At 55.6% G+C, this 13,855-nt stretch overlaps 1 protein-coding gene across 1 annotated transcript in view; it reads right to left on the bottom strand.

Annotated features, from left to right (window-relative positions):
* KATNIP (katanin interacting protein) overlaps window positions 1-13,855 on the bottom strand; it is a 194,434-nt gene that overhangs the window by 7,766 nt on the left and 172,813 nt on the right. Inside the window, exons 20-23 of the mRNA XM_027051144.2 lie at window positions 10,457-10,634; window positions 5,814-5,979; window positions 2,420-2,577; window positions 830-894 (exon numbers count right to left, since the gene is read on the bottom strand). Coding sequence (XP_026906945.2) covers window positions 830-894; window positions 2,420-2,577; window positions 5,814-5,979; window positions 10,457-10,634 — 567 coding nt within the window. The remainder of the gene's footprint in view (window positions 1-829; window positions 895-2,419; window positions 2,578-5,813; window positions 5,980-10,456; window positions 10,635-13,855) is intronic.

Raw genomic sequence — 13,855 nt, 5'->3', positions numbered from 1 at the left:
ACTTCGAGTGTGCAGGGGGTGGGGGTGGGGGGGATACATGAGCACCAGGAGGGATGGGCCGTGGCAGGGCGACCGACCCGCCATTGCTGACTGAGTCGCACAATGGGGGCACCAAGCCTGTCCTCAGCCCTGTCCCCAGCCTGCTCCCAGCATTCCAGGGGCGGACAGGGCAGGAAATCAGGGTGGCGGCTGCCGGGCAATATCATAGCCACGGGCAGACCTTCCGGAAGAACGGACTGGTGAGAGAGCCAGGCTGCTCGCATTCACTAACCTGTCTTACTCCTTCCCAGCTATGTGGCCTTGGGCAAGCTACTTAGCCTCTCTGGGCCTCAGTTTTCTCATCTGTGAAATGGGGGGTGTTAGCAGTTCCACTGCCCAGGGCTGGGGTGAGGCCTGAGTTAACACAGGCCACCCAGCGTGAACAGGGCCAGGCCGAGGAAAGGGTCCGGCGACTTTGAGCTAGCCTTACTTCTATCTTTACTTCCTCCCTGCCTGGGTCCGAGGACAGCCTCCAGTTCAGGCCCTGCGGAAAGTTCCAGCTTCTCTAGCCCTTCCCCGCTGGAGTCCTGGGTGCTGCTTCCTGAAACATCAGCCGGCCAGGGCGCGGCATCTGGAACTCGGGTGGCTGCCCCCGCCCCAGCAGCACCCGGTGAGCCCGCGGACCCGCCAACCCTCCCATGGTCCCCCGGGCTTCCCTGCGTGGGGCTCCAGCTCCTGGGCTGCGGCCTGCCGGGAACCCCAACATTGCCAGAGGGGCCGAGCCCTCTCCTGGGGTTCCGGACAGGGCCCCTGAGGGCTTGGGACACGCAGACAGGTGGCGGGAGGATACAGCCGCAGGGCATCAGGGGTGCCTCGTAGTCCATGCTTGCCCGCTCCTGGCTTTGCGTGTTGAGCCTGAAAAAAACCACAAAACAGCACCAGGAAGCAGGAGATTGCAACTACCCTGATCGCTGGCCGCTTACTCCCCAGGTGACAGACTTTGAAGACGCTGTGGCCGGAGAGGGCTCCCCGATGCAGTGTGTGCCCACGTGGAGTCCTGTCCGACTCCGGGGGACTCAGTCACCTCCCAGGCGACTGCATGGACACTTCCTTCCCCAGAACAGCCCCAGGAGGTGGGTACTCTTACAGCCCTGGGGTGCGGGTGAGGAAACTGGCACACAGAGAAGTGAAGTCACTCGCTCAGGGCCGCACAGCTGGCAGGCGGCCGAACTGGGATGTGACCTGAGGTTGGCCGGTTCCGGAGTCCACACTTAACCACCCAGCTCAGGGATGTACTCCGTAGGTGTCGGCCTGCCCTGATCCTCCTTCAAGCCCCGCCTCACTGCCTGTTCACGAACAAGGCGAGTCCACACTGTGCTGACAGCTGGGCCAGACCCAGGGTGGGGTGGAGTGCCCGGCTGGGACCGGCTACCCTAGGGGGTGGTCAGGGACCCGACGCCTGAGCCAAGAAGGAGGCAGCCGCACAGAGTCAGAACTGAACCCTGCAAGCAGAGGGGCAGCCAGAGCAAAGGTCCTGCGGCGGGAGAGCAACAAGGGGGCCGGGTTGTGGGGCAGGATGGGAGGCAGGCAGGGAGAGGAGGCCTGCGGAAGGTGGGGCGTACCCTGAAGGCTTTGGCTTTGGGTGATCCTGAGCAAGTGGCTTCGATAGCAGGGGCCTCAGTTCCCACATCTGTAAAATGGGCATAATAATCCCCACCTCAAAGGGTGGGTGGAAGGATGAATACAAAGCATCAGAACAGAGCCGGCACTTGGAAGGGGCTGGGGCGTTTCTCCCGGTCCACAGCCAGTACCCTCCAGCCTTGCTGGTTTTCTTCAATTTCAAGGGCAGTGTTACAATTAAGTGGCTGTTCCCAATGACCGGCCCAACAAGTGATCCCAGCCACAGCGGAGGGAAACTCATTTTGTTTTGTGAGCTTGGCCTCTGGCATTTGGACATCAGGGGGTTTAAATGAGTTAACTGAACGTGGCATTTACAAATTGTTACGGGCCTAATGCAGCTGAGACCGGGGCCAAGAAATACCAGCGAACCCACAAAATGTTAGGCTCTCATTTTCTCTTTGAATCTTTCTAAACTGGGAACTGAGAAACAAGCGAGAGAGAGAAGGCCCTTCCCCAAATTGGCCGGCGGGCATTTCTGGAACGGAGGCAGGCTGGAACCTCTTTTCCCAGCAGGAAGTGCAACGAAGCATTTAAAATCTCCAGCACTCCAGACTGTGAGAAACCCAAACATCCCTAGACAAGGTGGGTACATCCCACAGGCTTCCGGAGAGGCTCGGCTGAGCTTTAGAAAACCGCCAAGTTGAAAAGCAACGCGTTTGATCATCGTTTCAAAACCTTTAGGTATAAACTTCAGAGCGATGCGGGGAGCCGGCAGCCCTGAGGACAGGGAGGGGACACTGCCGGGCCTTCCCCCACTCACCTCTGGGCCGGCTGGGGCAGCTGTCGAGCCTGGAGGTGGTCCACAAAGAGAATTTCTTGAGCGAAATCAAAGTGGCAGTTGCCCGGCCCCTTCCGGATGAGGAAGCCCTCTGGAGGGGAGATGCCCAGGCCGTCCAGGGAGATGTGGACGATTTTGGCCTAGCAAACAAAAGAAAGCCGCGTGCTCGTGTGCCGTGTGTGTGACGGACGGCCTTCACGGAGCCCCCACGCTGGACAAACAGCCCGGCCTGGCCTCCCTCTGAGGCCAGAAGCACCGGGCCGGGCCACTTTCTGGTGCCACCCCCACTCCGTGCCAGGTGCTGTGCTGGGCACTGGGCAGACGGCAGGGGACGAGGGTGGCCCACAAGTTGGGGTGGCGCCTGACCCGGCCCGGGTCCCCACCCACCTCACCCGCTGCAGAGCAGCACGGTGGCCACGGGCACTCAGGTGCCCCGACATCGGCCGTTAGCACCTGTGCGAGTGACTTAACCTCCCTATGCCTCAACTGCCTCCTCTGTTAAGTGGGCTCGATAAAGAGCGAACTTGCGTAAAATACGCAGAATGCAGTGCCGGGAAAAAGCGATGTACTCGGTAGGTGTTGGCCTACCCTGATCCTTCTTCAAGCCCCGCCTCACAGACCACCACTTCTCCTACGCTGTCCCCCAGGACAGAGCGAGCCCCTTCCTGACCTTCCTTCTCATGGCCCTTAGCTCGTTTTTTTTTTTTTTTGTTTTTTTTTTTATGTGATGTTTATTTATTATTTTGAGAGAGAGAGTGTGAGCAGGGAAGGGGCAGGGGTGGGGGTAGGGACAGAGGATCTGAAGCAGGCTCTGTGCTGACAGCAGCAAGCCTGATGTGGGGCTTGAACTCACGAACCAAGAGATCATGGCCTGAGCTGAAGTCGGACGCTTAACCGACTGAGCCCCCCAGGCGCCCCCTTAGCTCATCCTTTTAGGACGTGTACTCCCTAACAGCGTCCTGAGCGGCTTCTGGGTCTCCCTCCGCGGCAGAGACCCTGGCGAGGCCCCTATACCTGCTTCAGGGCCTGGTGCATAAGTGGGCGCTTACCAGCTTGCTGAATGGGGTGCATTTGGGCCAACGTGTCCCCCGTTCTAGGACGGATTTCACCAGCCAGGTGGCCAGGATCTACCAGTGAATCTCCAAGCCTGAAGGGCAGGGTCTGAGGTGGCTCGGGTCTGCTCCCCTTGGGCAGGGGGGGTGCTGGGTGAGCAGAGAGGGGTAGTCGACCACACATTTTGGAATCAGGCCTGCTTGCGTCGTCCTGGTGAGGAACGTGGGCCCAACTGCAGACCAAACGGGCAGATTCTCACCTCCAGGGGACGCAGAGGGGCTGTGCGGAAAGAAAGGGGCCCTGCCCTGGGTCTCAGGGATAACTCATGTGCCCCGGGGGCCCTTCATCCCTTTGGCATTCAGGGAGCCCCCTCATGGCAGCCGGTCGCAGGGCACGTAAGCAGGAAGCGTGTAGGGTAAATGGCTTCAGGTATGGCTGGATCCGGGGACCCTAGACTGTGACTGCAACTCCCCACTTCGCCTTGCTCCCAGCTGATTCAGACCCTGGACCCGGACGTACTGTAACCCGCTGGTCACACGACTGGTCCAGGGACATGGACCTAGACCAGAATGACCAGCATGACTCCCGGGGTTCTGCCGGCTCGCCTCCAAAGAGGGGTTCCTGCTTCAGCTGGGCTTGGAGCTGGCAGGAGGCTGGCGACAGAGCAGAGCAGGGGCCCAGGAAGGCCCTGTCCCTCCTCCAGGGCCACCACCTCCACCAGGAGGTGGCCCTGACTTCCCCAGGCCTCTGTTTATTCCCTTGGATGGGACTTCTACTATCACCTCGTCTTACAGCCAAGGAAATCAGGAGTTCAGAGAGGCTAAGCAATTCGCCTGAGGACGCACTGCAGGGACCCTAAGCCCCAGCCCCAGCGTGCAAGGCCTGGTTCTAACCACGTGCCAGGGGCCCGTAACCGGCGCGCCCAGAGGGCCTTGGGGGACACCGGCGGCCGAAGCATTTTCCTGGGGAGGGCATGGTTGCCACCACACTGCCCTCTGGGATCTACCCTTTCAGATTGTGCCCCTCTCTCCAGTCCATGGTGGCCACTTGTCACCGGCAATGAGGCTGGTGGCCACGGCCAGGCCTGGGAAGCAGGGGCTCTGGGCCCAGCATTTCCAGGTGGCAAATCCAGGTCATGGAGGCCCGACAGGACAGACCGATTCACTCGAGGGAACGTAAAGGCCCAGAGGCACGAGTTGAGCCAGAAGAATGTTTTTTTAACGCCTATATATCTGACTTTTTAAACCCGCTGAAGCTGAGAGCGTGCTCAGGGAGCCGCCAGCGTGGCCTGGGAGGATTTGTGAACCGCGCACTGCTCCAGAAGGCGAGCGCCTGAGGGCTGCTGACTCCACCGTGGCGACCCCCCACGGTACTGCCCCAGGGGCCCGCGGAAGTAACTCCGTGGCAGGTGCATGGTGGGGTGCCACACGTGGGGCTCACGGGACCCGAGGCCGAGGCCTGGCGTGGTCAACCTTCGTGTGGCAGAGGATGATGGGTACTCTCCCAAGGCAGGTAGCATCCGCCTCCTCACTTTGTAGATGGGGAAACTGAGGCCCAGGGAAAGCAGGCCACTTGCAAAGATCACACAGCTGGTTAGGGTCAGAGCTGGGTTTCAGACCGGGGGCTTGTGACTTTCGGGCGCTGACTGCGTTGCTGTATTTTCGGTGGCCTTCTCACCATCAGCTCTGTGTTGCAGTGGGAGGGGACAAACGTGTCACAGTCCATAGTCACAGGAGGACAGAAAAGCCCACACTGCAGCAGAGGCCCCTGCTTTTTCACACCCAGCAGGAGAACCCGGTGTGGAACCGGAGTGTGAGCCCGAAGCCCAGCAGACGTGGACTGGGGGCTCCAGCTGTGTGACCCTGGATGCGTGAATGCACCGTCCTGAACCTCAGTCTAATACCCTGGAAGATGGGGGGTACTGACACCGGCCTCCCAGAGGCTGGGGCGAGGGCCCCATGAAATGAACGGGTACAAAACCCTCAGCTCAGGGCCCGGCCCCCAACCCTCAATGAACCGGCAGGCCTCAGTCTACCATTACGGTTGGGGCCTGGGCCTGCTGGGAACCCCCGAGCCCCCAGAAGAAACAAAGTGTCCCGAGTCTGCCCTGGCCTCTTTAGCCCATATTTGCGCTTTGCAGAAGAAGCCAATGGCAGTGTGTTCTCTCCCTGGCTGTAACCCCCGCCCCCCCCCCCCCCCGCCCCCAGCTCCATTTGGAAAGTTCTGGAAGATTTATGCTCCTCTCTGCCAGCCACACCAGCCATTCATCAAGGCGCCGTTTCCCTGACAGTGGACTGAGCGCGGCTGCTATTCCCCAGCTTACCCCGCGATAGGTGTCCTCGGGAGATTTATTGTAGTTCCAGAAGCGCAGGCCTGCGATGCTTTCGGCTCTGTCGAAGCGGATCGTGACCACGTGGTCCAGGCCCGGTGAGAAAGGGATCAGCCACATATGCTCATCCTCCATCGTGATGTTGGCTCCATCGATTAACCTGCAAATAGTGGGGAGAGCGGTGAGGTGGGGCTTGGCCGTGTCTTCTGGGAGAAATCAGAGCGGGGGTCTACATGTCCCCCCGCCCCCCCCAGCCTCCTGTACCCACTGCACCAGCCTGGCTATGCACAGTGATAACAGTCGGTGCTGTTAAAGGTGGGGCGAACCAGTCATCAAGGTTTTTTTCTCTTTAATCTTTTTTAACGTTTATTTATTTTTGAGAGTCAGGTGGGGGAGGAGGGGGAGAGAGAGAGAGAGAGAGAGCAGGAGACACAGCATCCAAAGCAGGCTCCAGGCTCTGAGCTGTCCGCACAGAGCCCGACGCGGGGCTTGAACCCACAAACCACGAGATCAGGACCTGAGTCAAAGTCGGACACTTCACTTACTGAGCCGCTCAGGAGCCCTGCCACCAAGGTTTAAAATAAAAGGGGAGAATGTATCATCTCTCTGGATCCTTTAACTCAGGGATTCCATTTCTGGAACTGTTCTCCTCTAAGGAAATTTTGTTCAACCTGCCTGAAGGGCTATCTGCACGAAGATATTCATCATAGTGTTGTTTATTTACAAACCACAAAAAAACCCACACCACCACAAAAAAAAAAAAAAACAACGACCACAAAAACCCTAAGAGGTCTCAAAACACAAAGGGTCACGTAAATCTGTACACTTGTTAAAACGATAATCGTGAGGATGATGCAGTGACGCGGAAGAGGCGGCCACGGGCACTGATTTTAATGCTGGACAATGGGGACGGGGACCAGGAGAGGTTATGCAGAAGTGAAGCACACATTTGTGTCAGGGGGATGGGAGGTGGATGCCTTTGTCTATTTTCCAAACTTTTTGCGAAATGCTGTGGTGGCTCTATGGCACATTTTGAAATAATTTGATTCGTTCTTTCTCGGGCTGGGGAGAGACATACTAAGGCACCAGGGTGAACTTGGCAGCTCTCGGTGAGGGACAAGCACAAGAAGGGGCCGACCTGTGGCCTTAGGAGGGAGCCCCTGGAGCCTTTATGTGCTTCTTGGCCACTATTCTGAATCAACTGGTTACCTTGCCCGGATTGTACTCTCATCCCGGCCGGTTTCTCGTTTTCCTGCTCAGAACATCCTGCCTCATCGTTCTCAACTTTGCCTGTGTTTGTCCCAGAGACCATCCTGCCACTGACTGCCCTGGACTGCCCAGCACACCGCAGCCCAGACCCCAGGCCGTCATCCTGTGGCTCCGGCCTGTGCCTGGCATTGCCACTGAGTGGCCTGGCCCCAGGAACGGGGACCCAACTCTCAGCTTCTCGGGGAACCCTCTCTCCTCTCCCTCTTATATTCCTGGTGACTTTGAGGCTGCTGCCCTGGGAGACATTCCTAGATTTTAAAATAAAACTTTATGTTTTCCTTTTACATTTTAAAGTTCTGGATTTGGAATAAATCTTACAATCTAAGTGTTCATCCAAGGAGGTAATGTTTCTTTTTTTCTCTAAAAGGCGGTTATTAAATTGATGGATGGCATGTCTTACAACCGCTGGCATCTTAAAACTGAGGAAATTCAGCAATTTCAAACGGAGGTGTTTGCGGAATTAGGCTGGCCAGAGAACCTTCTGTTTCCTTCTAAAAGCAATTGCTTCTCTGTCCTAGAGATGGGGCTGCCTCCATAGCAAAACTGCTGCTTAATTCTGAAAGTAGAGAGAGTTGTTGAAGGGTTTACAGTTGACAGTGAAGGCAAGCCCCTACAGACCCCTTCAAGACTATCTAAACGATACTTCCCAGCTCTGTTCACAGAAACACCTAGAAACTGGTTTCTACAGAAACTGGTTCCACAGAAACCCAGTAGCAATGAGCATCTCTCGTGGCTAGATTATGGTCTCTAAATACCATTTCCCAATAGAAGGAACCAGAAATTCTTGGGGAAAATGGTCAATTCCACATCTGGGATCAGAAATATACAAGGGGAGCCTGGAATATCTTGTCACATCAGAAAGCAGGAAAGCTGTCACAGACTCCTATTTTTAAAAAAGGGTGCAGGGGGCACCTGGGTGGCTCAGGCGGTTGAGCATCTGACTTCAGCTCAGGTCATGATCTCGCGGCTTGTGAGTTCGAGCCCTGCATCGGGCTCTGTGCTGACAGCTGGGAGCCTGGAGCCTGCTTCGGATTCTGTGTACCCCCCCTCTCTGCCCCTTCCCTGCTTGTGCTCTGTCTCTCAAGAAGAAATAAATGTTAACAAAACTTAAAAAAAAAAAAAAAAAAGGATCCAGGAGCTCTCAGTATTTAAGAGCATCAATAAGATAAAAACTGTAATAAATTGAAAACCTTCAAACACAGTCTGTGTAAGTTCATGATTTATGATCGTCAGACACAAAGTTTTTTTTTTTTTTTTTAAGTAGACTTCACGCCCAGCATGGAGCTCAATGTGGGGCTTGAACTCACGACCCTGAGATCAAGACCTGAGCTGAGATCAAGAGTCGGATGCTTAGCCAACTGAGCCACCTAGGTGCCCCCAAACACAAATGTTTTAGTATGCGAGAGAAACACCTTTTTATTCTGAAAGCTGAAAAATAAAGGGAAAGAACCAAGCATTCAGACTGCCTTTCCTATTTGACTTGTACCTCAGAGTAACCAAATCATTGAAGAAAAATTTCTCTTTATTGATGAGAAAAAGAATGATAGGATCGGTGGACCACCATCCTGCACCCAAACCCCTAATATAGTAATGGGTGTGCCCACTGAGCATTGACCGCCAATGTCACAAGAACCCTGACAAGCAGACATTCTATATGTCCTGAAGGGAATGCACAGTGACATCGACACCCCCATGGTCACGTCTTGCCCTGGTGGTCAAACTTCAATCGGATGAGGCGTCTAGATCTAATGAAGAATTTACAGGAAATACAGGGGCCTGAGGAACAGGTTAAACAACACCATAGAGATACAACGAGTAAAATCCTGACACTATGGGGTGGGGGGGGGGGGGGAGAAAAAAACCCTTTCTTTAACAGATAATTTCGAAGAAAAAGTGAAAAAAGATGGGAGGGAACCTAGAGATTATAAGAGGCTTAAGAGACTTAACAGGGGCACCTGGGTGGCTCAGTTGGTTGTGTCCAACTTTGGCTCAGGTCATGGTCTCGTGGTTCATGAGTTTGAGCCCAAGCCAGGCTGTGTGCTGACAGCTCAGACCCGGAACCTGCTTCAGATTCTGTGTCTCCCCCTCTCTCTGCCCTTCTCCAACTCGTGCTCTGTCTCTCTCTCTCAAAAAATCAATCAATCAATCAACATTTAAAAAGAAGAAAAGTGACATAACAAAGAATCACAATGTATGGACTTTTATCTGGATCCCAAACCAACCAATCACAATGGGTGGAACTTATGGGGAATCTCAGAACAACCCATCAGAATGTGTGGACCCTTACCTAGACCTCAATTTGAGAAACAAACTGTTAAGAAAGGAAGGTGAAGAGACTGTCAAGGGAAATAGGAACTTGCTAGATACCCTACTCATTTAGGGAATCAGTGTTAATTTGAATTTTGGGGGGTGTAATGGTGGTAGTGAGATGATGTTCTTCCTAAAGTCCTTATTGGTTAGAGCTACACGCCGAAGTATTTAGAGATGAAGTGCTCTCGGGCCTGGGGTTTGGGGTAACGCAAACTGAGGCGGGGGTGGTATGCGGGTGGGTGTGGATGGACAAGCAGGGCCGGCCGTGGGCTGATCACTCTTGCAACAGGAGCTGGGCTTGCGGGCTCCGAGCCTGAGCATGCGGGAGTCTGATCTGCCAAGATGCAGAGTGCCGCGTGGTTGGTGAGCAGGTGCTGACAGCAGGTGTGAGGGCCGCGGTTAAGGGGTCCCTTAAGACAAAGCAGGGGGGAGTCCCCTGGGCCAGACAGGGGGTGCGGGTGGGGTGTGGCAATCCCCTTCCCGCCCTCCGGCCATGGGATTTATTGTCCTCATGCTACTGATAAGGACACGGAGGCAGTGGAAGACAGTGGAACTTAGTGGTTAATTAAGTGCATGGATGTTGGTTTCCCCGGGGACCTCCATTCAGAGGACTGTGCCACTCAAAACTAGTCTGGGTGGGGACGCCTGGGTGGCTCAGTCAGTTAAGCGCCCGACTCCCCGTCTCTTGATTTCGGCTCAGGTCATGATATCATGGTTCATAAGATCAAGCCCTGCATCGGGCTCTGCGCCGATGATACGGAACCTGCTCGGGATTCTCTCTTTCTCGCTCCCCCCCTCTCTCAAAATAAATAAGGAAACCTCAAAAAATACAGTAAAATAAACTGGGAAGACCCACACCTCACGGGCTGGCAGGAAGGTGGAAGAGGGAACGCTATTTGATGTCTGAATCTGGAGTCTGGGAGACAGAACAGATCCGCACCAGCTCCACGTCTGAGCGTGAGCGACCCCGCCTCTCGGGGGCCGAAAGTGGTCCACTGCTCGTGGTCGGAGGGGATTGCTCTGGAAGTCGCCGCAGGCGGCTTCTTATGGACACTTACTTGTCCAGGGTCCGGGAGTCATCGGCATACTCAGGAAGGTCGTTCAGGTCCCTGGGGGAGGCGGAGATCTGGTGCAGGCTGATGGGCAGCGCCTGGCCGTCCTTGCCCACCACTTCCAGGCCTGTGAGCCCCAGGTAGTGCGGGTCCCCCCAGGAGGCAGTGAAATTCAGCCGAAGGCCTGTAACAGGAGGAAAGGCGGCCCATGAACGCCAAACATTCCGGAGGAGGCTCCCAGACGGAGACGGGAAAAGGGATGACCTTCATTCAGCCTCTGTTCTACCGCCTTGAAAACCCAGACTCAGATGAAAGGGCCTTCAGGGTGGGCTCTCCACCTTTCCTCTTAGTGGCCCTCAGGCCTGGGACACCGCTGATGTTCTGGAAGCGTCTGCAGGATGACTGGACCCTGCACATAGCCCTGGATCCTTTCTCCACTCGTCCATCATGTTGCCTAACACCGTAGCGGGGCTTCCCGCCAGAGTGATGCTTGGCCAACAGGCCTCGGCCATCTGGCTTCTACCTACTTGTCTAACCTCCTCTTACAACAGGGAGCTGGGCTCCACCCAGACTGTCCGTCACTCACATTTCCATTCCTGTCTCCTGTCACAGGGCCTTTGCACATGCTGCTATTGCTGTCTGGAACTCACATAGCCTAGTCAACGGGTGCGCATCCTTCAGATCCCAACTCACTTCAGAAGCCCGCCTGACCCCGTCAAACCTCCATCCGCAGCCTGCCGTGTCACTGTGAGTTTCCATTTCCCTGCCCTGGCCACCACTGTGATCTTGTGACCGTTTGGTAAACATCCGTTTGCCCTGCCGGAGGGTTAACTCTCGGGGTGAGCCACGACCCACAATGACACCTCTATCCTTTCGCCCCTGCCTCACCCGGGCTCCATCAGAGACCCTTTGGACGTGACCTTCTGGGGTCCTGGGGCAATACGGCCCAGGTGAGTCACCCGTTTGCCCCAATAGCTCAAATCAAACGAATCCTGACCAAGGTCAGGCCCCAACAGGTATGTGGCTGGAGCTCTTCTCTCCTAACTGGTCTCCCGTTAGAGCGGGGCCAAGCCCCGTGAACTCCCTACCCTGGAAGGATGTGGAGCCTCTTTTGGCGCCCTTCTGGGGAGGCCGCGTTCAGAGGGTTCACACTCTTCTGCGCGCTGCAACTCAGCCTCAGATCCCGTCTGCTCTCTGCCGAGGCAGCCCCGGGGCATCTGGGCGGCAGACGTCAAAGCCGGGTGACCTGCATGGTAACGGGCACGTCCTAGCTTCTCAAGGCACCGACGGCGTGCACCGTGAGCACAGACCCTTTGCCACGAGACTTGGCTGCTCCTCCCGTGCGAAAGCGGGGGTCTATCTCTGCACGGCTCGAGTCTGGGTCATGTGACCTGCCGTGGCCAGTGGGGGCACAGAAAGCACACGCGTGCACTGGGGCTTATCCCTTGGGCGTCCTGCCGCGTGGAGGAGCCGGGCCGACCCAGTCTCCCTGCCCCTCCAGCCAACAGCCTCCCAGCTGCCGGACGTGTGAGCGAAGATGCCCTAGACCATTCGGCCGCCGGCCCATCTGCCGGCTGACCAGCAGGCCCAGGAGAGGCCGGCCGAGCCAGCCCACGGGAGGACTGCCCAGCCAGGCCACGGAATTATGAGCCCCTCACGGATAAACAGGGGTCGCGCAAAAGCCACTGAAGTCTCGGTTGGTTTGTTCCGCAGCAAAAGCTAATCGATGCGCTCCTTTGCATCGCGAGCCTGTGCTCAAATGTCATCTCCTCAGAGAGGCCTCCCCCGACCACACGAGCTCCAAAGGCGCCCCCATCACTCTCTGCTTTGTTTTCTGCCACGGCACTTGCTGCCTGACCACGTGGTCTACATCTGTTTGCTTATGTGTTTTCTCGTCTGCCCCACTCGGATGGAAGCTCCCTGAGGGGAGGAGCCCTGTTAGTTGTGTTCCCTGTTGTGTCCCCAGAGCCTAGAACAGTATCTGGAAAACAGATAAGGCCAACAGAGTTTTCTGTGTCACTTTTTAAATACCTGCAGGGAAATGAATCAGTGTAAACCCATCGCCTGACACCAAATTCACAGTTAAGGGTAAATGAATATTTATTGATCATCTGCTATGTGCAAAGCCCTGCCCTTGGACTTGGGGGTCCGGGGGTCACATCTCTCTAGAAGCTTCCGTCGCGGTGAAGACAGACAAGAAGCACGTGACAGACAAATACGATACTTCCACAGAGCTATGAGTACCGTGAGGGAAATAAGAGGGAATGAGGTAGTGACAGTGGGGCTGAGGCCCGGGGAAGGAGTGGGAGGCCGCCATTCTTCAGCATTTCTGGAAGAATATTCTAAGCTGAGAGGACAGCAAGGGCACTGGCTCTGGGACGGGAGCCAATGTGATCTGTGGTTAGGACCAAGTGATCGAGGGGGGCGGTGGAGGAAAAGGAGGTCAGAAGGTGGGGCAGGGGCTGGCTCACGTCCTGAAGTCTAGATTTTCTTCTCCCTGAGATGAGAAGCCACTGGAGGGATGGACTTGGAATTTTTTTTTTAATGTGTATTTATTCTTGAGAGACAGAGAGAGACAGAGTGCAAGCGCGGGAGGGGCAGAGAGAGAGGAGGACACAGAATCTGAAGCAGGTTCATGGCTCCGAACTGTCAGCACAGAGCCTGACGCGGGGCTTGAACTCCTGGACTGCGAGGGTATGACCCAAGCCGGGGTCAGACACTTGAGCCACCCAGGCCCACTTGTGCTCCCAAGAGGCAGTGTGCACGGAGGTGGAGGACGCAGTGGATTTGGATGAGGGGATCACCGTGAGACAGAAATGCCACCTGCCCCCAGGGAAACAAGACAGGGCTCCCCAGCCTCTCCCCGGACGCCCCTTGGCTTGCCTGGCACGAGGTACTACTCGGACATCTAATTTGGGGTTGCTCCAAAGGCGCCCGCGCTCCTGTTTGAGCTAATATCCACGCTCCACATTCATTTTCCTCTGGTGTATCAATTAGTATTTATATAAATGGAAATTAATTTTGTTATTTCTCTCCCACATTTCAACTCTCTCAGCTACTTTCCTATTCATCACTGCTGATATTTGCAAAACGCCCCAAATTAGTGTCATCTGCAAATTAGCAAGTCATATATCCCCTTTCAAAACATTAATAGGATTGGCCATATTTACCAACCCCAGCGCACCCCCCCGGGTCACGTTATCAAAGCTCTCTCCACTTGCGCAGGCTGGCGAAGTGGGTTTAGGATTTTAGAGACAGCAGGGGAAACAAAAATGTTCGGGGAAGAGAGACTCAGAAATTGCAGGGCTCTGAGAGGGCAGAGGATGCTTGGTCAGGATGCTCTTCTCCCGACCAAGTAGAGAAGCAGGAAAATCACACTTTCCCTAGAGCAAGAAGGGCTCGGAG

Source organism: Acinonyx jubatus, chromosome E3 (genome assembly GCF_027475565.1).
Source record: "Acinonyx jubatus isolate Ajub_Pintada_27869175 chromosome E3, VMU_Ajub_asm_v1.0, whole genome shotgun sequence".
Lineage (NCBI taxonomy): Eukaryota > Metazoa > Chordata > Mammalia > Carnivora > Felidae > Acinonyx > Acinonyx jubatus.
Note: the sequence above shows the minus strand (reverse complement) of the source record. Positions and strands in the feature narration are given on the sequence as shown.